The 23,587-nt window shown below is 31.5% G+C and overlaps 3 protein-coding genes across 4 annotated transcripts; 1 reads left to right on the forward strand and 2 right to left on the reverse strand.

Annotated features, from left to right (window-relative positions):
• The first annotated feature begins 664 nt into the window (after positions 1–664).
• LOC127250219 (cytochrome P450 86A22-like) lies at positions 665–3,137 on the forward strand. Its single transcript, XM_051273379.1, has 2 exons — positions 665–780; positions 1,409–3,137. The coding sequence occupies exon 2, from the start codon at positions 1,460–1,462 to the stop codon at positions 3,029–3,031; it is 1,572 nt and encodes a 523-aa protein (XP_051129336.1). The 5' UTR covers positions 665–780; positions 1,409–1,459; the 3' UTR covers positions 3,032–3,137.
• A 278-nt stretch (positions 3,138–3,415) lies between these two features.
• Positions 3,416–8,892, reverse strand: LOC127250220 (short-chain dehydrogenase TIC 32, chloroplastic-like). The gene is made up of 8 exons (XM_051273381.1): positions 8,727–8,892; positions 7,100–7,331; positions 6,867–6,946; positions 5,895–6,048; positions 5,261–5,339; positions 4,833–4,917; positions 3,946–3,992; positions 3,416–3,853 (listed from the first exon to the last, which is right to left on the reverse strand). Exons 1-8 carry the CDS (start codon positions 8,830–8,832, stop codon positions 3,689–3,691), a joined length of 948 nt encoding a protein of 315 aa, XP_051129338.1. The 5' UTR covers positions 8,833–8,892; the 3' UTR covers positions 3,416–3,688.
• A 6,216-nt stretch (positions 8,893–15,108) lies between these two features.
• On the reverse strand, positions 15,109–22,897 carry LOC127250525 (signal peptide peptidase-like 2). 2 transcript variants are annotated; one of them, XM_051273854.1, is made up of 15 exons: positions 22,810–22,895; positions 22,467–22,725; positions 19,744–19,899; positions 19,550–19,661; positions 19,319–19,438; positions 18,569–18,720; positions 18,300–18,485; positions 18,140–18,174; positions 17,431–17,587; positions 17,313–17,366; positions 17,012–17,104; positions 16,747–16,889; positions 16,536–16,606; positions 15,663–15,746; positions 15,109–15,573 (listed from the first exon to the last, which is right to left on the reverse strand). In XM_051273854.1, the coding sequence occupies exons 2-15, from the start codon at positions 22,614–22,616 to the stop codon at positions 15,461–15,463; spliced, it is 1,626 nt and encodes a 541-aa protein (XP_051129811.1). In that variant the 5' UTR covers positions 22,617–22,725; positions 22,810–22,895; the 3' UTR covers positions 15,109–15,460. The 2 variants fall into 2 exon arrangements, with proteins under 2 accessions (XP_051129811.1, XP_051129812.1); XM_051273855.1 differs by lacking the exon at positions 17,012–17,104 and having other exon boundaries at positions 22,810–22,897.
• Between the last annotated feature and the right edge of the window lie 690 nt (positions 22,898–23,587).

Below are 23,587 nucleotides of genomic sequence, written 5' to 3' on the forward strand. Positions count from 1 at the left end.
GTCCTGAGAAGTATGAGAATACAATTTGACGACTGAAGTAGGATGGAATCCTATTTATTAAGAGTAATTTTTTAAAATAAATATTACCAGTATAGGATCAAATAATTAATTTTTTTATAATTTTGAAATTTTCTGTATTTTAAAGTTAAGTTTTATTTTAAGAAATACACAGACGTACTAATGGAAATATAGAATATACTCTCTCTCTCTCTTATAAAGATCATATTTATTTTTTTTTACGTAATTGTATTTAATATTAAAAATATCTTTATATTTATATATACTTTTTTTTACAAATATCATTCTATTAGTATTACAAGATACTAATAAAAATATTTTTGCAATTTTTTTTAATAAAATAATTAATATTCAAATATAACACCACAAAATAAATGGAATCAGGCGGACGACATAGGTAGTGTAAAATATATAGAAAGAGAAGAAGAGTGGGTCAGGTCAGCCACCCAAAACCTAACCAAACACTTAACCCCATTCTAACCTCCCATCATTTTCCCAACCCTTTCTTCCCTACTCAATCTCATCCATTTTCCACTTAATTTCTCCTTACTTCACCTTAATTAATTTCAACACACACATATACATACATATATATATATCACATATAAATCCTCTCTCTCTCTCTCTCTCTCTCTCTCTCTCTCTACACAAACACACAGAAATCACAAATGCATGTTGATGAATCCACATGTATGCATGATTGCTCAACTAATCCTATTCAATACTGGAATTTATGAAGCTCCCTCTCCCTCCTAAAATTAGGTGAGTCTCTCTCTCTCTCTCTCTCTCTCTCTCTCCAACTAATTAATCAATCATCCACTTTCACATTGGCATTTCTATTTTCTGCAAATAAGCAAAAGGTAACATACATGATCATTTTTTCACCTAAAAACAACCAAGGGTTAAGTTTTCCATGATTAATTAATTGCATCCCACCCTTTTTAGAGTATGAAAATCAGAAAAATCTGCACATTCATGTAATCTAGCAAATCATCAGATTTGGAGGTGGGGTTTTAATGGTGTTGTTTGTGGACTCTTTCTACTAACCACCTCTGCTGCCATTTATTGCTATCTTTTTTCCTCACTATTTCTCCCTCCCTAAATCCCTCCCTCTCTCTCTCTAGAAATATGTATATATTTGTGTGTATGTAAAGATATATCAGCAGCCTCACCCCCCCAAATATTTATTGCCTAAGCCTCAGTTATCTCTTTATAAATCATCACTTAAATTTCTGCAACTCTGTCAGAACTCAACCTCTTTCTCTATTCTAAATTCCTCAAAAATTCGATCTTTCCCTATTCATCATTTCTTCAAGAGCTTCTGCATTTTTTTCTTGTCCATTTTATTTAGTTTTAATATTTTATTATTTCCTTCTTTTTCATAAATCAGGGAGAAGGAGAATTAATATTATTATTTCATTAAATTGAAATACTGTACCTGATGGAGATATCAACGGCCATGATCATTTCCGCCTTCATCGCAGCATACTTCGTGTGGTTCAGATCAATCTGCCGGTCTATGACCGGTCCGCGTCTCTGGCCGGTCCTGGGAAGCCTCCCCGGTCTAATCCAGAACAGCCACCGCATGCACGACTGGATCGCCGACAACCTCCGCGCCTGCGGCGGCACATACCAAACCTGCATTTTCGCCGTGCCGTTCCTCGCCCGGCGGCAGGGGCTCGTGACTGTCACGTGCGATCCAAAGAATTTAGAGCATATTTTGAAAATTAGGTTCGAGAATTACCCCAAGGGTCCGACGTGGCAAGCCGTGTTCCACGATTTGCTCGGTCAAGGCATCTTCAACTCAGATGGCGACACGTGGCTGTTCCAGCGTAAGACCGCCGCACTGGAATTCACCACCCGGACGCTTAAACAAGCCATGGCTCGCTGGGTCAGCCGCGCCATTGAGAACCGGCTCTGCCCGATTCTCCAAACGGCTCAGACCGGAAACAAACCGGTCGACCTTCAGGACCTCCTGCTCCGGCTCACCTTCGACAACATCTGCGGCTTGGCCTTCGGAAAAGACCCTCAGACACTCTCCCACGGCTTGCCCGAAAACGGCTTCGCGTCGGCTTTCGACCGAGCCACGGAAGCCAGCTTGAACCGGTTCATTCTGCCCGAGTTCGTGTGGAAGTTAAAGAAATGGCTCCGGCTCGGGATGGAAGTAAGCTTGAGCCGGAGCTTGGAACACGTGGACAAATACATGACCAATGTGATCGAGACACGTAAGCATGAGCTGGAAGAAGGTGGGGCCCATCAGGATGATTTGCTGTCAAGGTTTATGAAGAAGAAAGAAATCTACACCGATAGATTTCTCCAGGAGGTGGCGCTGAATTTCATCCTAGCCGGTCGTGACACGTCATCAGTGGCGCTGAGCTGGTTTTTTTGGCTCCTAATTCAAAACCCTAGAATTGAGGAGAAGGTTCTAGAAGAGATATGTACCGTATTAACGGAGACTCGCGGCGGCGCCGGCGACGGAGATGTAGCTCCGGCGAGGTGGTTCGCGGCGCCATTAGAGTTCGAGGAGGTCGATCGGCTGGTGTATTTGAAGGCGGCGCTGTCGGAGACGCTCAGGTTGTATCCTTCCGTGCCGGAGGACTCGAAGCACGTCGTCGCCGACGATGTGTTGCCGGACGGAACGTTTGTTCCGGCGGGATCGAATATAACGTACTCGATCTACTCGTCGGGGAGGATGAAGTTTATCTGGGGGGAGGACTGCCAGGAGTTCCGGCCGGAGCGGTGGTTGTCGGAGGATGGACGGAGGTTCGAGGCGAAGGATCAGTTTAGGTTCGTGGCGTTCAACGCGGGGCCGAGGATATGCTTGGGGAAGGATCTGGCGTACCTGCAGATGAAATCGATAGCGGCGGCGGTGCTGCTCCGGCACCGGCTGGCGGTGGCGGAAGGCCACAGGGTGAAGCAGAAGATGTCGCTGACGCTGTTCATGAAGGAGGGGCTGAAGGTGAATGTGGAAGCTAGGGATTTGGGGCCAATTTTGGGGAAAATTCGGCGCTAGGGTTTTCAATTTGTGAATAGGAATTAATATGATAATTATAATAAATCATAATTAATATGCTATGCGAAAAATGATGCATAATGATAATGATAATGAGCATTATTTATAGTACTCGTATTTACATAAATTCTTTTTTTTTTTTTAAGAACTTTAGTACTATTTAATTTTTTAAAAATATGATAGGTTCAAACCTGGCAGCCTTGCAAGGATTGAGTATTTTTTTTTATTATTTGATTTGAAGGATTTGTGGATTTATATTATTCACACAAATTTTTTCCTTCAAAAACATCAAATCAAATATCTATAATTTTTTATATCATATTAAAATATTAATTTTATATTCCAAATATCACATCAATACATATTTATATTATGTCATACAACTATTCAAATTCAAATTTTTTACGACCGCCAAACAAACACACCCTTAGCATTCTTACAAACTCAAACAAAAACAATCCCCCACTTAAGACAACATCAAATAAAAAGCACGGCGACGTATGTAAGACCATCGCTAGTTAACACAAAGCCGTAAACTAGCACTCCTTAAGTCGTAACTTTCACACAAACTAATCAAGACAACATAAGCTGTTGCATAGTCGTACAAACACACATCGCAACGACAACATAGTAGGATAATAATGTTATGGAACAGACTTACACGGTTTTGGTTAGATCCACGGTGAAATCCCACAACTTTTTGGCCAATTCCACGTCGGTGCCTAACACACTCGTTTTACTAATGTTGCTGTCTGCAAAATACTCGCCGCTCACTCCCTTAACTTGTGGATGCAAAGCTACATAACATGTTGTCGCAGCTCCCTGGAAGGTTGGAGCCAAATACACAAATTACTTCGGTCTGCTTAAGTTGAAAATTATTTGGAATGCCGGTGAATATTTTACGAGTGACAAACCTGAGGAATACTCTTAAGTACGTATTTACCAAACCAGTGGCTCAAACCTGTGAAGACAAAGATTTAACGATTATCAGACAGTCGGCTGTATTTCGATATAAGGGTTTTGAAAACACATTGCATAGAGTGATGTAATAATTAGGCGTACGTGACTTGATGTTTAAAATAAAAGCCAACAATTTTTCAAGGACCTTGGCGTGACTATTGCTGATCCAACCATTGTTTTGAGATAAACTGATAATACTACTCATTAGTCGAATGTTTTTATAAAAATCACATTAAATTCCTAGGATGTGTTCTTCCAACAAACCATTTTCGTCACGATCCCCGATTAATATTATAAAAATACAATATACATATACTCACATAAAATATAAAACATATATTCTATCAACTCAAAAAATTAACAATTAATACAAAATGTTACTCCCTCATTTCGGGATATAAATTATATCCATTTTTATCCACTAAACTTATACATAATTCATTTATAGTAAAAAACTTTATGCTTATAATTTTATTACATCTACTTTAACAAATACTAATAGCTAATTTACCTCTACTTTTTATACTTACCATATTATTCTTTTATTAACTCTTACATAAATTTATCATAATATCCTCGTTTTAATTTTTATGTATACCAGTTTTATATTGAAATACTATTATTTTTAAATCTCCGTACTCAATAAAAGTGATTTAAACATCCCGAAAAAGGAAGTAGTTTTTATAATATTGACACGTTTCTCCATATCTAACATAAAAAAGTCCAAAAAACATATTTAAACACAACCTAAGAACTTGGAAAATATTTTGATGCAAATTTTTATGATTTTTTTTTAAAAATTAATAATAATAAAAATAAGCAAAAAGGATAAGAGATTAACTGTCAATCACGGAATTGTGTCGCGAAAGGTTGGTGGGGATTGCTCCAGGATGGAGTGAGTTGGCAGTTATATTAGCCCCTTCTTCCTGTCCAAGTTGAGACCAAATGTTAAAAGATATGCAAAAATTAACTTTCGAATATCAGATGAAGAGCAAGCTCAAAATACATAATGTTGGATAGAGCTTAATATATAGAAGAGTTAGAGAAAAGAAAGAGGACATCATTAGGTGGCTACTGTGTAATGGACTCATACAACATATTTGGTGATGGAATGATATCCTTCGCCAACTAATAAAATTTTTCACGCCGCCCACACCCCATCCCAAACCAAATTCCAAAAAACCATAAAATTTAAATATAGTGGTCTGTGCCAATTGTTAATCAATTTGGGAACAAATTGTAGTAACTAGTAAGTAGTGTAGATATTACCTTCAAGCGCCTCGCGAGTTCGTTAGCATGGAGTATGTTGGCTAGTTTTGATTGTCCATAAGCGTAAAAGCTAGTATAACTGTGAGCATCGATGTGAAACAAGGCTTGTTTAGTGGATTCAAGAAATATAATATAAAGAAAAAGCCAAAACAATTAGGTGTGTTCTTTTATCAAATTTTACCAAATTTCTACTATTTATCAAATATCTATTTCTCATTTTTCATATCATACTAAAAATCAATTTTACATTTAAAATATCACATCAACACATATTTATATCACATCATACAACTATTCAAATTCAAATTTTTTATTATTCAAATCCCAAATCCAAACCCCAAACCCCAAACAACCACACCTAAATGTTTATGATCTTAGATCAAAGCAGGAATTCCTCACACAGGATCGTAATTATGTTTCGTAATTTGGTAATATTTACTTGGTTAAACTTTCAATCGAACAGTGGAATTTATGTAATATATGATGTTCATATGCACTAAGGCAATCAAACCTGTAAGATTTCTATCTTTTCAACACTCCCAAACTTCACCTAACTAAACCAAACAACGAAGTTATTGGAGGAAATATCTGACTGATTCTTAGAGCAGTGTGGTAAATCGCACCAAAAACTTACCTTGAACTATCATTAATTTTATCAAAGCGAATGCCTTCACTATATGCAAACCGATGACCCTCAGATGAAACATTTACAATTCTTCCTTCTTTCTGACTCTCTTGGGCAGTCTTCTTCATGTTATCCAGTAGAAGATTTGTCAAAAGAAAATGCCCTATAGCAGAAAGTAAAAAAGAACAAGCTGAAGAATAAGCTCGTTGTTTAGAGAGGAGGATGTCTATATCACATATATGAGCATTATAGCATTATACTTCAAACAAATATTACAAACAACAAATAATTAACTTTCATTGCAGTGGTCCACAAAAGAAAATAATCAAACTCACTTAAGCAGAAAACTGGAAAATTATGCCCATTTGGTAAGTAGGCAATAATAGTTACTTTTTACTTTTACAGTAAAAAAATACAAAAGTGTTGCTTCTTTTAGTAAAAAAGATAAACGGAAATATTTTTTTTATGACAACCAAAAAAGAAAATAGGCATAACTTTAGATGACTGGTGTAGTATTAGTTTTATACCAGTTGTATATTAATAAGCAAAGCTAAAAACTGTGAAAACCAGGTGAAAGACAGATAACCCTGGGTTTAGGAAACATTAGAACTGTGAATTATTCTTGCATTAGAAAAAAAGTGTCACGGTATGGTTGACATTCGAAAAGTGAGAAATTTTGCAGATTTTTTTAACCTTGAATAAAATTAGATACTGATATAGCTTTCTAATGTTAAATGGGAGTTTGCAGATGCCCAGTCCATGGTTTAAATAAAACAAAGAGTAAAAAAACATTAGAATGAACAAAAGATCATGCTCTGAGCAGATAATAGTCACTTAAAGCAGAAAAATCAGAGACGAACAAAATTTTAGTCAAAGAATTGTCGCTTTGATCTTGTTCATCCAAAGAATTCGTTACTGCAATGTTGCTCGTATGATAAGCACTTAAAGAAAGAACTGTGGGATGACATGTAATTAACATACCGACATGGTTGGTTGCAAATTGCATTTCTATGTTGTCCTGTGAAAGCATGAAAGGAGTAGCCATCACCCCTGCATTGTTACTTCAATTGAACAAGAATGTCAGTTTTAGACATCGATACAAGGATCTCTGATATAGCTTGATTAGAAGCAAAAATAAAACTAATGAGGCGTGCGCTCAAAGCACAATCTAGTATATGCTGTAAGTTTAAAATTTTAAATCGCAAACTACTCACATGAGGAGGTTTAGCGGAAGGTTTGAGGAGTTATACTCCGATGCAAATTTCCTAACAGACGCAAGAGAGCTTAGGTCAAGCTCCATCACATCAATTTTAGCATTTGGCACCTTTTGGATTATGCTTTCTCTAACTTTTTTACCAGCTTCCACATTGCGCACTGCCATAATTACATGAGCACCACACAAAGAAAGAACTCGAGCGGTTTCTACTCCAAGACCACTTGATGCTCCTGAAACACAAAGGAAAGATTAAGGTAACATACTTCACCATTATCCTGACCAGATGAGGATCCTTTCGGTACAATCAATCCATATCGATAGATATATCACATTTCGTCATCCTACTCGCTTACAAACAACATAATAGATCTTCATTTACTATCTACTGATATTTCAGGGGGCATGTAAAATAATTCAAACACTTCCCAGTAACCTAAATTCCTGGATTTTGCTCAGTCTATAAATCATGTAATATTTTGATCCAAGAACCATCTTAAACTAATGGAGTCAAATACAGCTTAAGTGGCAACCTATTTAATGGACTTTGGTAATGTACTGAATTCAACATCTCAAAACACAAGCAGAGATAATTTCATGCATTACGCCTCCAAAAGATAGCAGTAGAAATCAAGAATCTAAACTACGTGGTTTACAATCCACTCAAAATCTTGAAATGATTTATTTGGACCGAAACTTAAGTTTTCATTGGAAAAACTTTTATAAACTTCGAAAAAAATATGAAATACGCGAAGAACAGTACACAACAAGTTATAGCCATGTGCCAAAAGAGAAACAAGCATATTCTATATTAAACAATCGAAAACAATGTGACTACAAGGCTCAGCTCCTAAAATCACCCAAACACAAACAAACCAAACCCTATCCTCACTTCCGACCACAAAACAGCACGGTCAAACAATAACCAGCCTGCCTATTACTAAAACCTTGTCTTGATAGTCATATCAGCATCCACATCCACATGAGCCAACGAAAATTTATCAGACCAATTTATACAGCGAAAAATCCTTCTTTTATCTGCGTGTGGATTTAAATCCACTTGTAACAATAGCCCCATTACAAATCACAGGGAAGGTTTGGAATATCAACAAGTGAATCTTTGAATAGATATGTTTGAAGAAGTATTCGATCATCTACATTTTCTGGCGTCATCATCTCATTAGAACCAAAACAAATAGAAATATAGGCAGAAAGGAATGAAGGAAAAAAGAGTTCGCCATTCAGCAGCCACATCTTACAAAAAAATCTTGGAACTCAATGGATTAATGGACAATGGATGCTCAGTCAACCAACAAGAGGGCGAACAGTCTTCGCTGTGCGCGTTCAATTTCACTTAATACATACGAATAGAAAGAGAGGCGAATCAACCTAGCACCTATTAACACACTCCATCCAATGAAGCCATGAGCAAACTACAAACATTTTTCATATCTCAAAGATAAAAATCCAATTCAATCCACAATCAAATAAATCATCAACAAATGAAAATATAAATATATATAAATAAATTTTGCAATACATGGAAACCAACCGATCTGACAACCACTAGAGCGAACCAAATTGGTTTTGTCTTATAGGATTATGAGCACAAAAAACACAACCTATACCTGTAATAATGGCGGTGAGGCCAGAGGCATCGATTCCTCGAGCAACTTCCTCCGCCGTGGACGACGCCGAGAACCCCGAAGCTCCCTTCCTTCCGAAAATCCACATCTTCGCCGGCGCACGGAAATGGAAAGAGCACTCCACTCTAATATACGCCACCTATTTATACGTCTCAAAAACCGCTGCGTAACGCACAAGCGAAAAAACGAAAATCCTTTCATTTTTAATTTTAATTATTACTCCCTCGGTCGTCCGTGATATGATGTTCACATTTCCGTTTCTGTTAGTTTATATTTCATATCACTTTATTTTTTGAAAATAATTACATACTTTAATTTTATTTTTAATTTTTTAATTTTTTTTTAAAATTTTAATTAAATTAATTAATTATTTTAATTTTAATTTATAATTATTTATATTATAAAATAATTATTTTTCTTAATATCCTCTTAAATACAGTGTCTAGCAGAAATTGCATGTTAAATGGAGGTAGTATAAATTAAATATTTCATAATTAATTAAAGGATAAATTAGTATAATATTCTTTGGGTTTTAAGACTATATTTTATTTACTGTGTAAAATTTTTTGTGTTAATATAATTTGCATTAAATATTTTTTTATTTGATGTTTGATTCTAAATAAAAATTTACAAATTTTACATAAATAAATTTTTTTAATTTTTTTTAATAAAATGAATAATTGACCGATCATTTATATTTATAATTTTTGTAAAATTCAAATAACAATTTGTCTAAAAATTATAACAGGTTAATCAATTATTTATTTATTTATTTATTTTATTCAAACAAATCATTTAAGATATTTTATTTCTTTCATTTGTATAAAACTTTGTCGTAATTTAAATATTTATTTAAAATCAAACATCAGTGTTTCGTGCAAATTTTATATTAACACGTTGAATTTAATGTGTTATACTCTCTCAGTTTCATAATTAGATATTCATTTACTTTTTGCACGTAATTTTAGAAATATTAGTATTATATTAGGATGTAGTATGAATAAAGTAAAAAATAACCTTATTAGTAGGTCTGATATAAAGATAATGATATTTGTGTAATATAGTGTAAGTTGTAAAGATATTTGTAAAGTTAGGTAGATAGTACCGTTACTAAAATGATAAATTAATACTTTGTTATGAAATGGATTAAAATAAAAATATATATATACTTTATTACAGACGGATTAAAATAAAAAATAAAAAAATTAGATACTTTGTTATGAAAATAAGGAGGTATAATTTACCCTAAATTAAAAATTAGTACTAGTTCATACATAGCTTTGATGGCATCGCTCTTTTTCAATTCCTTTTCTTTATTAATATTATTTTATTTTTTATTATTGTTGAAAGTTGTGCCAAGGCTGACCCAATTATATAAAATAATAAATAAATACCGCACATGATATGACATAAATAAATACTTCATTAAATATAATATTTTTAGATTTTTTTAGAAAATAAATTAGTAATGAATTATTATTAAAATTAAGTCCAAAAATGTATTAGATAAAGCTTATGATTATAATAATAATAGTAAAATAAATAAATACATTCAGTTACGTATAACTATTTTATATTAATTAAAAATAATTTGTCCAAAATAGTGATAAAAAACTGACAGTGACAGGTCAAAAATATTCGACCATATCGATGGCGGAGGCAAGCAACAGTAGAAAAAACAATGATATGATAATATATAAATTTAATAATTAAAAAAAATATATTAAAAAATAATATAATAATAGTATTAAATTTTTATATTTATGAGTATGTTTATTTTGAAGAAATTAAAAAAAATTAAATTAAATTTGAATTTTAAGATTAATTTGAATTTTTATGTTATTTAAATTTTGTAGGTTTGGTTTGAGTTTTTTGAATTTTAATGTGTATTGATGTGATAGATAATAATTGTATTGGCGTAAAAGTGTATTATAATTTTATATTATTACTTTTAAATAAAATCAATTTTAAGAAATAAAAAATGAATTATATTTTATATAATTCGTGTTTTAAATTAAAATAAATAAATTTTGAAAATAAATTAAATTACTTTTGTAGTGATATTTTCCGGAGGTAAACAATAATATTATTACATGTCTCATTAAAATTTGTTATTTTTAATTTTTGTCCATCTCAAAATAAAATTATTATTTTTTCCATTTAGTAACAATACTATCCATTAAAAAATAAATATATATATATAATAATTACAATTATATCATTGAATATATTTACACAAAACTACAAAATTTAAATGGAATCACTATCATTTTTCTAAAGATAGTATAATTACGGATGGAGAAATTTACCGAACATATCGAAATATCGATTTATCGTACCGTATCATGTTGAAAATACTGAAAATTTCGGTACGGTATGGATATCGTACCGAAAACTTCAGTACGGTATCGGTATGAATTTTCAGAAAGTTCAGTATTTTGGTACGATACCGCACCGATATTATTTTTATTAAATAATTTAATTATTAATATTTTTTTAAATCATAACAAAAAAAATGTAAACTATTGAAAATTTATTGATTTTTTCATAATATTTTTGTGGTGGAAAACAATGATATTTATTAATTTTTTAATTATTTTAAAATTTAAAATTATATTTTCGGTATAATTCGTATATACCCGTATCTACCGAAATTTCGGTATAAGCGGTATATACCAATATCGTACCGAAATTGAAATTTTCGGTACAAACGGTATATGCCCGTACCGTACAAAAAATTTTCAGTATACCAAAATTCGGTATATTGAAACTTTCGATACGGTATTGATATGTATTTTAATCATACCGAAAAATTCCCTATGGTATCTGTATCGACCGATATTTTCAGTAAAGGTATGTCATCCCTAAGTATAATAATTAAATCATTATTTTATTTTATTTTATTTTATTTTATAAATAAAATAACTTACCGCTCAAATAAACATGAATCCGCCCCCGGCGGAGGCTGCTTTGCTGTCTCGTTGATATTAAAATGAGTTGTGAACCCAGATGGTCTTTGTTTATTTTTAATTTTATTTTGCATGTTTGAATTTCTATTATTATTTCAAAATAATATTTGTTTAAATTGATTTTTTTTTATATTATAAAAAATATCTTTTTTTTCTAAGTAAAAATTCATATTACTATTCTATTTTTTTTACTGTAAAAGCAAAAGGTACACTACCGATTTGTTTGACTAATTTTTTTTACATAATTAATATATATATTTTTATCTTGTCTCACAAAAATTAAAATCCAATCAAATCCTCCAAACAAACACACAACAAATAATATGAAAAAGTCATTCATATTATTATTTTTATTATTATTATTATTATTCAAACATACACATTAACGTGGATTTAGACTTTTAGTCTTCATAGTCAAAATAAGACATCTTTTTAAATAATGTGCATTAAGAAATGTAATGGACCCTTTAGATAGAAGTTTCTTTTTGAGTTTTATGGTTTTACAAATTTTAAAAAATAGTACTCCCTCCGTCCCAAACAAAGTGCAATATTTACTTTTGGCACGAGTTTTTAAGTGAGTAGTATTAAGTAGGATAATTTAGAAATTAGATGATGTGATGAAAAGAGAAATATATTTTTTATTTTTTTTATTTGAATGATGTGAGAGGATAAAGTGTGGGGTAGAGATTAAGTATAATTAATTATTTCCTATTTTGAAAATGTTGTAGGGTGTTTGAGACGTACCAAAAAAGAAATGTTGCAGGATGTTTGGGACGGAGGGAGTACAAATTTGAGTATCTAATAATTTTTTCCTATTTGGTTGTTTATACAATTTTGTTTGAATATGAATATTAATTACTGCAATACAAAGAATTTAAAAAAAATATAATTAGTAAATAATTAAAAATATATTAATAAAAAAGAATTATAAATTTAAATTCAAATAATTAATTAAAATTTTAAAAAATATATAAATTGAAATTTTAAAATATGACATAAAATGTGGATGGGACATAAACAAAATTGTGGCATGATGCGTGTGAGACGGGAGAGTAAAAATTTATTTTATTATAATTTGAAATCGATGACATCATCATAATTATTGATATTTAATTATACAAACATTTAAAATTATAAATACTACAATTGAACCCCCAAACATCTTTAAAATTTCAATTAGGGTGTGTTTGCTTCGGAATCTTGATTTAAATAATAAAATTTTGAATTAAATAATTATTTTATATCATATAAATAAAAATTAATTTGATATTTTAAATATAAAATTATTTTTAAAAAATATATATATTTAATTTAATATTTATAAGAGAAAAGAATTTGTAAATAATGAAAAACAAAACAAACCATCCAAAACTGATATGCTCACATTATGGCACGTCAATTGAATACAACAAAATCTCAACTAAAAATTCTCTCCATTTTGCCGGCTGTATAATAATAATAAATAGAGCCGTAGGTACTCGGTATCGGGCCGGGCATGTAAAAGTTGTGCCCGGCCCGAAGCTTCTACAAACCAAACCGGTTCAGTTGGACCGGTACATTTTTTTTGAAAAAAAATAAAACAAATAACTTTTAAAATGCATTAATATATATATATATATATATATATATATAACACAACTAATAAAATTCTAGGCACTTAAGTTTAAAATACAGTTGTATTGCTCGTCATTAATATTTTTTTTTTTTTATTCGTCGAATCCGTAATTACTATCTTCGGTGCGTGCGCTTTAACTAAATCTTAGTCGAACCTAATATGATATATAATGAATATTATATTTTAACAATAGTTTGTGATATTATTTTTTTATATATTTTCCTCGTCTCATAACTAGGTATTCATTTGTTTTTTTCATATAGTTTTAGAAATATTAGTATTATATTGGGATGCAGTAAGAATAAAGTCGAAATGACTAAAATAACTTTATTAATATGGTGTGATATAAAAGTAATGGCATTTGTGTAATATATTGTAAGTTGTAAGGATATTTGTAATGTTAGGTAGATAGTACAGTTACTGAAAAAAAAAATGAATACTTTGTTATGGGACGGACTAAAATGGAAAAATGAATACTTTGTTATGGGACGGACTAAAATGGAAAAATGAATACTTTGTTATGGGACGGATGAAGTATAAAAACTACTTTTGTTGAGGTGCAAATTCAAGTCTTACATAGAAAAATTAGAAGAAAATTTATCACCTTATAAATTCCGCACAAACTCCACTAATATGAAGTCTTTCGGAGCATGTCCAAAAACAAATATGTGTGGATTCAGCCTAAAGCGGACAATATCATATTTGTATTGAGTTAGCCCAGTCCCAAAAATTTTGACTTTGAGATATAAATTAATACTCTCTCCGTCCACCAATTTACTCTCATTTTTTTATTTTTAGTTTGTCCACTAATTTTGACAAAGTAAAAAAATCAACATTTAACTATTATTCTTCATTTAAAGCTTATTTACAATTAATGTTATTGTCTTTATTACATTTTCTCTCTTTATTTTCTCTAATTCTAACTAAAATTTTAAAAAATACATCAACTACCTTTTTATTTTTATCATTTTTTAAATAAAATATTTATTTTTTTAATCTCGGGAGACAAATGCTCACAAAAAAACAATTCTTTTGTATTTGAAGAATAATAAAATATCTTTTGAATAGACCATGCACTATGGATTATTATTATTATTGTTATTATTCTAATCCAAACCAAATATAAACCATATGGCTATGTTTCTCCAAGGGGGGTTTTGGCCCCATTTTAAATATAGTCCAAACCCCACTTTTTTTTTTTTTTTTAAACCCCACTTTTTTTTTAAAAAAAAAAATTAAAATTTTATTTAATATTTATTATAATTAAATGAAAAATATATACAATATATATGTCATTTTGTAGAAAATAAAAATTTTCTATAATATAAATAAATAAAAATTTAAATATATATATATGTTGGATATAATATAAATTCATAATCAAATAAAAAATAGGTGTTTGATTTGATATTTTTGGAGAGAAAAAATAGAATGAATAGTGTATTTAAAAATCCAATCCCCCAAACAAACACACCCAAATAATTTTCTATCTCATATAAATATCATATTAAATACTTATTTTAAATTAAAAAAAAAAAAAAAAAAAAAAAAAAAAAAAAAAAACAGAAGAAGAAGAAGCAGCAGCAGCTTCCTACCTTATATGAACATAGAGATGACAATGAGTACAAATATACTCAAATATCTGACTCGGACCTCATTACTCATTCCTTCAATTAAAGGCAAATCCATAATAAAATATAAACATTACAATCCTAAAAATCTAATCATACTACTTCATTTCATAATGATCAAGATCTTATACACATCTTCTTAAATAAAATGAAATTTCAATATAACATTTTACATAAAAAAAATAAATTAAAAATAAGTATTGAATATAATACATTTACAAAATATGTTAGACTTCTAAATCAGATCTCGATCCAAATTCAACTTGTTACATAATACATACATCGATCACCTAAGGGATTTTTTTTCTTTTTACTAAGTTCCTCCCAAATATTTTTTTTTTACCCACACACCGACTCGGGATCGAACTCAGACCTAACACTCAAGCGAGAAATATCTAAGTTCGTCACGAATCTTAAGACTTAACATATGTGTATAAAATACGTACTCGACTCTTATACAACACTATTGCTTATAGTGTGTCGAAATACGATTTTTCTAAGCTATTCTTGCATCACGGATTCAAGTCGAACATGTGGGCACAACCTCTCGGGTTCCCCTCTCTCCCATAAAATCCTCAAGTCGCCTCTCTTTCTCCCCAACGCCAAGAAAGTCCCTAAACGAACCAAAAATAATAATAATAAATAAATAAATAAATCGAGACTTCTCAAAATATTTCACATGATGAGGAAGAAATGGACTTACCGAGTGTGAACGGGACAATGTAGAGCAATGCCGGTTGCCCGTGGCCGTCCATCAAGTTTAGCGCGACATATGTAATAAGAAGACCTACCATACAACGGCTCCAAAAGTTATTACAACATATGGGAAGAAAAAAAAAAAAAAAATAGAAATACAATCTGGTCTTGTAAATGATACTCTTTATCATTTTTGCTCTATTATTTTTTAGTTTTTCTTTTTTCTAATTTCTTACTATATAATTCCACAATTCTCCGTAAAAAAACATACTAATTTTTTCCTAATAAAACATCACATCAGCCAAATACAAATGCAACCACAAAACTTAGTCATCACGATTCTTTACTGTATAATGTTAAGCCTTTTTTTACAAAACATCACATCCAATCAAAATTCAAATACAGACACAAATCAAACACACTATTCTTTGAGTGGATCATGTTTGAAAATGACGGTGTAAATCATCGTTGCTTCAATAGTCATAATTATGCAATTGACATCGACGCGCCCGCCCTTACAAAAAGTGATATAAATGGGCGTCACGCAAAAATATTTAAAACCATTAGAGCGACGATGAATGAGATACAAAACAATTTTCAAATACGATCAACTTAAATGAACAATAGTAAAAAGCTGAATATGAACAATTGTTTGATGAGATATAAATATATGTTAATGTGGTATTTTGAATATAAAATAAATTTGCAGTATAACATAAAAAAGAAAGAATTCTTTGATGTGATAATTTTTACGGGAAAAAAAAAATCTTAGAATAGTAAAAATCTGTCGTAAAACCCACAAAAAATCACAACCTATTATTTTCTACCTTCTTGAGGAACCGTAAAACTATTGTTGGTAGAAAGATAAATCAATGCGTACCTAATCCATATGCGACCATCGCCCACAAGAAGTATCCGGTTCGTAGCCTTTTATTCGCCAGCCAATCGTACCTACAGTGCGCAAAACGTTCTAAGTAACTAAAAAGTTTCGATCTTTTTAAATATGGAAAATAACTTCTTAACTTTTAACTTCAAACACAAAAATATCAAGAAAAAATCGATACAAATAATAAAAGGCTAAACAATCAAACCTAAGGGAAAACGCAACAACCAATCCGGGCAAGAGGATGTCTCCGAAGCCGATTATACTATAGCCACCCCATGGATCGAACAAGCGTGGGATCTTTAAAAGCATAGGGATCCCGTCCTCGCCACTTCTATCGCCGCGCGCTACCTATCAAGACATCATCGACGAGACATGTCCAAAAATACTTAGTCGCTCCTTCTCGCATTGTCTCGATCTTACAAGCTTTGAAGAAACTAAGGATCAATATATATATATGTATAAATACAGACCACAATCATCACGCTTTCTTTGAACAATTTCTTCGAGATAAACACCCAAAAGATGTCGTAGATGAAAGCGCAGCCTAAAAGAACTGTACCAACCTGAAAAAAAATATAAATATAAATCCAAACCATCGCCATTGCATGTAATAATTACGAACGGGAAAAGAGTCAGAAGACCCTCTCTAAATCGCGACTTAGTCATTGCAAAATGACTATCACCTTACGGGTTCGATCCAAATTGCATGCACGAATTATATTGTACTCCGAAAAAGAGCCATACAACATATTCGATCAGTTGAGTTATTACCTTGAGATTAGGAATCCGGACAATCTGAAGAACGGTAATTATAAGCGCAATTCCCTGTCCAAACACAAAAAAAGTTAAACCTGTTTCGATAGAATCGTCAGCTATATATCATACTTACGAGGATGTCCTGCCCGATCCACGCAAACGAGGCGTCTCTATAAACTGCCCAAACCACAGCAAATGCGATGCAAAATGGAGAAACGGCTAAAGTAAGATACGAGACAGCCCCCAAGACAGGAACTTTAACAAATGATTCCCCCGCTCGACTGAACCACCTAAGAGAATTTACACAAAAGCACAATTCCGTTAGTCGTTAGGCACTGGTTGGTTTGGGTGATTTGAGAGAAAGCGATTTCAAATATTTGTTTCAAGGATTTTGGAAGACTTCCACTGTTCATACAAAAGTTTCTTTCCAAAAATATTAAATCAAACACCTCTTTTTTATTTTTTTATATTATATTAAAAATAAATTTTACATTCAAAACATCACGTCAATAATTATTTATATCACATCATACAAATATTCTAATTCAAAATTTGTATTATTCAAATCCCAACCCAAAATCCAAACCTCCGAACAAACACAGCCTTCAATACTTCATAATACCAAACAGCAGATCTAAATTCCAAAAGCATTTCAAATTCAAAGTAATTCAAATTCATTCATTTAAAATCGACCGTCAAATACAAATACATCAAACCAAACAGAGCCTTAAGTCATTTTCTATAACCCGAGCATCGAGAATTTCTATAGCCACATATTAAGTAGAAATCAACCGAGAAATATTCTACTCTCTAATCGAGGTATATACCGAAAAATCATATACCTTGAGAGTAATGCAACTAAGCAAGTTTGCAACCCCTGCAAAATGAAAACACCATAAATTCGACAAGTCGAAGCTCTTTGAACGGATATTCCGATTTCCTAATAACAAAAAGATTTTGTATGTCTCGATTCTCAATACAACACGTGCAAAAGATTCGTACCTCTACGCCACCAATGCAAAAGAGAACCACCAAGAGTTCAATGAACCAAATCGACATTAGCTTGTATATTAGAATCAAGAAGCACGAAGCGACGACTACAAACAGAACGGCGGATATAGTGTTGATATCCACCACGCTGCTTCTCTCCGTGCTTTTAGTAATGTTCGAAAAATCGTCGGTAGCATCCTAATACATGTTTCGATATTACTTCCATAATTTAACAATAAAAAATTGCGGGAATCGAGAAATAAAATTCAAATCGCTTGTACCTTCAACAATTTATCTTGCTCTATGGCTGCTTCCCGAGCACTCCATGCAGACCAATAAGAAGCGCACAAGATAGTCCCGACTGCCATCAACCAAAGAAATACTTCGGCTATGTCGACCTCGGGTCTCTTCGGAGAATAAAGCTGCACGGACACTATACATAGAATCGAGCTTTAATGTTAAAAGATTTTAAATGAATGATAAGTTGGTACTTCCTCCGTCCCAATTTAAAGTATTTTTTTTACCATTTTCGTACGTCCCACTTCAAAGTATTTCTCTTTCCTATTTTAGAAAAAATAATCAACACTAGTATGAAAATACTTTAACTTTTTCTTAAATTACTATATCATTACGTATAAAATTACTAAAAAACAAAATTATAAAAAACTGTTACACACTTTCACTAACTAATAAAATACTACTATCTCCGTCCGGCTCTCTAAGGGTCTTATTTACTTTTTGCGTATCGATCTTTGAATATTAATCATTATACGAAAACATAGTACAAATCAATAAAAAATGACAAAAATATTTCTATTAATGTCTTATAATACAATCATAACAACATTTCTGAAGAAAATTATACAAATATAAGAATATTTTTAATATTAAGTACAATGCAAAAGGTAAATGAGACGATTAGAGCCGGACGGATGGAGTATTATTTTTTAATTTGCTACAAAATCCCAAAAGACCCCATTGAATTGGAACGGACGGAGTATTTCATTTCGATAAGGAAATAAAATCCCCACCTGACGAGCCGTTCGATAGCATTTTCTCCAACGTATTACCGGCATCTTGCGGGAGCATGACAGCTGGAATTTGAATATCAAGATCAGTTTCGTCGGGATCGCAAACCATCTTGTAAAGTTCTGCAATTTAGCGAAAATGAAGCACAGTTCTCAGGTTCGAACCATTGTTCGTCTATAAAAACACATTTCGACATACAAGAAAGGCTAGAGAAATCCACAGTGAGTCATTACCTCGCTCGTTGTTTACTATGAGGACAGCCGACGCACCTGCTGCTTCAGCAAAATTTGCCTTAACAGTGAATTTGCACTTACCACGATCCACCATTAGAATGTCTCCGGAAAACTAAAAATATAACAAGATCAGAGCTGTAATTAGCATTGAAAAAACGGCTAATGCTGATTACGAATGCAATAAAAAATAAAACCTTTCTTTTTAGCGGGCTGCAGCAGTCGCGGGGGTCGGAGAGGACGAGGTGAGTTTGGTTTGCATTTTTTTCCTTCGATACTATCTTGCCAAATCTAGCTCCAACCCCGACGAATTCCTCGTCTTCCATGCCGTCAATCCATGTCTGAACTTTTACCTGACACCGAAGTAAAAGTCGCCGTAGATGTAAACCATAAAGTATAATCATAAGATGAATAACAAAGAAGCTTCATAGGCTGATTTTTAGTAACTCGAGTCGAATAGTGTTAAATACTTAACGAGACCCACGACCTTTAATGCGATGTTTTGTAAAAAAAAAGTAGTAAATTTTTATTGAAAACCATGCTAATGAATAATGGTGATTTAAATAGAAATCTCAACCAAACAAACCTTGTACTTTGGTTAACATTACTGAAAATCACAAATGTCACTAATGCAATATAAAATATCTAACTTTTATATCTCTGATAGACTTCCACATTCCTACTATAAAAGAACACCTCAAATTAAACATACCAAGCGTTTGTTCCTTTTTATCATTCAAATTTAAATCAACGATATATACCCGACACAATTTCCAATAAAAATAATTATTTCCTCACAAAATATCATATTGAAATATTATTTAAATAAAAATTAAAATCAATACATAATTTTAAATCAATTTCAAACCCCATATGAACACGCCTAACATACCACATAAATATTTCCTCAAACCATCTCTAAAGCATATTATGCAAGAAATCAATTGAACTAAAAAATATTGGTCACCATTGTTCGTCAAGAGATGCCAACTTTTACACCCGGCATTAAAAGTGAAATTTCACTAACAAATACTTATTTCACTATAGCTATTGATTCATTCTCGCGACAAAGTACAATAGAAAAGCATCGCCATAAAAACAATACGAAGGCAGTCCTCATTGTAAGCAAAAATGGATAAAAAGCAAGTCATTACACAAATAGAGGGTGCACTTACTTGGTGATTTTGGGATTCTTGTTTTGGTCTAAATAGTAGATTAAACGTAATGTTTTGTGAGAGAAAAATGACGAGAATTGTGAGAATTACATATGAAAGAAACTGAAAGAAAAAGAAATCGAAGCAAATAATGCCCAACTCACTAGATAATTGCATATTACCCAAATTCAAGGTATTCGACTCAAATGCATCGACCAACAATGCAATTGAAACCACTCAACCACCACAATATGTATTTATCAAATTTTTTTCCTAATATCATCAAATGAAACATCTATTTTTTATTTAATAATATCTAGTATATGCTAAATGTATGCATGTTTTCCTTTTTGGTTTGTCTAAAAAAAATATTACAACAAGAAAAATCTCTTAAACACTCCCACACATTTATGCATTCAATTTATCTAAAATAAAAAATCTTACATTATCATATGGCTTGTTACTTTCCTACAATACCCTATTTTATGTCTCAAAATCTCTTAAACACTCCCACACATTTATTTTATCCCAAGCATTTATTGTAATACCCCCGGAGTTGAATAGTAATATGAGTTGGGGAGGATGTGATACCCCGAGTAGAATAAAGATTAAATGAATTAATGGTGTGTTTGTTTGGAGGATTTGTAAAGATTTTAATTATTCACCCAATTTTTTTCCCAAAAAACATCAAATCAAACATTTTTTTTTATATTTTTTATATTATACTAAAAATTAATTTTGCATTCAAAATATCACGTCAACGCCTATTTATATCACATCATACAACTATTTCAATTCAGAATTTTTACTATGCAAATTCCAACTCAAAATTCGAACCCCCAAACAAACACCCCCTAAATAGACTACTCATATCAACAATGTGCACATTCTTTTCGGAAGCCCTATTGAAAGAACTCTTAATTTAAGTGTGTTTGATCTAAGGTTATTTGAGACTGGGTAACCATGTGGGGCCAGTCCCGACATGGCCAACTTTGCGTGGCTTGGGGTCAGGGTGTCATATTTATATATTCAATTATCTAAAACAAAATTTTACATCATCATATCCCATGTTGACTTTCCCACATGTTTTACCATTTCTGCTCGTCCAAAAAATAGTCTCATTTCAATAAATAATCATATCACTTTACAATTATCCAAAAAATAGTGTCATTTCAATAAAGAATCTTTTATCTACACTTTCTACCGGAATAGAGAGTAGCATATTAATAACACTCCCTCTGTCCCTCTCGTTAAATTTAGTCAATTATAAATTTTAACAGTCAAATTTTCAACATTCTAAGCTAATACTTATTTACTATAATTCTCTCTTATTCATCCTTAATTACTAAGTAAAATTTCAAATATACTCAAATGGGCTATTTTTACAGATGGGTAATATAAAATATTTTAGTTCAAACTTTTACTAGTATTATGAAATTCAAAACTCAAATCCAAACATAAAAAAAAATAAAAATAAAAACCCTCAAAAAACAAGAAATATTAACGAAATCAAAAACAAATCAAACACCAAAAAACAAAGACATCATCAACACAGAACAACATTAATGAAATCCATAACAAAAATCAGCTGCAAGAAAGCCCATCATCTAAGAGCAAAATCCCAGCTACAAATTCCACTAATTCAGCACCACACAAAGAAATATAAGTCAAGATTCAATCTATCTAACTACCAAATTCAAATCCTAAAACTAAAAAAAGGATTTTACCAAAATAATAAACATAAAAAAAAATGGTAAAATTCTCACCAGAACGAAGTCATTCTCACATCCAGGCTTCTTCGGGGCCAGATCGTCGTCATGGACTATGTCACCGGCGGTAACTTTAGCCGGAGATTCTGAAAAAATCAACAAAACAGCGCACAGAGTAAGTGAGCAGAGAAGTCTCCGGAAGGCCATGGAGATTGATTAATTGTGGTCTGTGATGGTTGTTTTCGTCACAGCATCGCCACAGCTGCCTTCAATCGATTTCTAGAGCGAGAAAGGGGCAGTATTGTATATGATCGATCTGCAATAAAAGAATGGCGAGAAATAAATTAATTTTAAATAAATAAAAATAATAATAATAATAATAAAATCTGGAGTTTGTTACTGTGCTTTCTTCTTCATCTTATTGACTGTCTGTTAGCTCTGTTTTCGAAGGGCAAAATTTTTCGCCCATGCTTTTGACGCTGAAAAGAAACTGACAAGAAAGAGAAAGAAAACAAAGCTGTTAAAAATGACAATGGTTTGAGTTTCTCTAGTTCTGGGGCAGATTTGGAATTTTGGAGAATTCGTAAGTATTCAATTTTTTTATTTTAGTCGACAAAAATATCTATTTCCAAAGTAACTATATTATCTATTTAATTTTACAAATATTTTTACAGCTTATAATATATTACATAAATATCATTATTTTTTTATCACATGTACTAATAAAGTAATTTTAGTCATTTTTATTTTATTCCTACTATATTTTAATATAATACTAATATTTTAAAACTACGTGCAAAAAATAAATTGATATCTAGTTATGGGATGGATGAACTATTTATTTTGTCGAGGTTTCAAATTGATTTGAAATTAAATATTTTTCGTTTCAAGATCGTATGGACATTTTAGATATTAAAATAATAGTATTATATTGATAGTGAGGTAAAAATAATTTTAGAAGACCAAAATACTCATATTTTATGTAATTATTGTGAATAAATAGCTATAATTTTATAATAATGTGGGAGCTAGTTACAAAAATAGGAATGAAACAACTATTGTGAACCATGCTAAATAATAAAATGAGACTATTGTTTCGGGACGAAACGAGTATTAAATTTGATTTTTTTTTAAATAATATATTAGTATAATATTTTACGAGATGAAATTGTGTGTTT

Source organism: Andrographis paniculata, unplaced genomic scaffold (genome assembly GCF_009805555.1).
Source record: "Andrographis paniculata isolate CXL003 unplaced genomic scaffold, ASM980555v1 Contig37END, whole genome shotgun sequence".
Classification (NCBI taxonomy): domain Eukaryota; kingdom Viridiplantae; phylum Streptophyta; class Magnoliopsida; order Lamiales; family Acanthaceae; genus Andrographis; species Andrographis paniculata.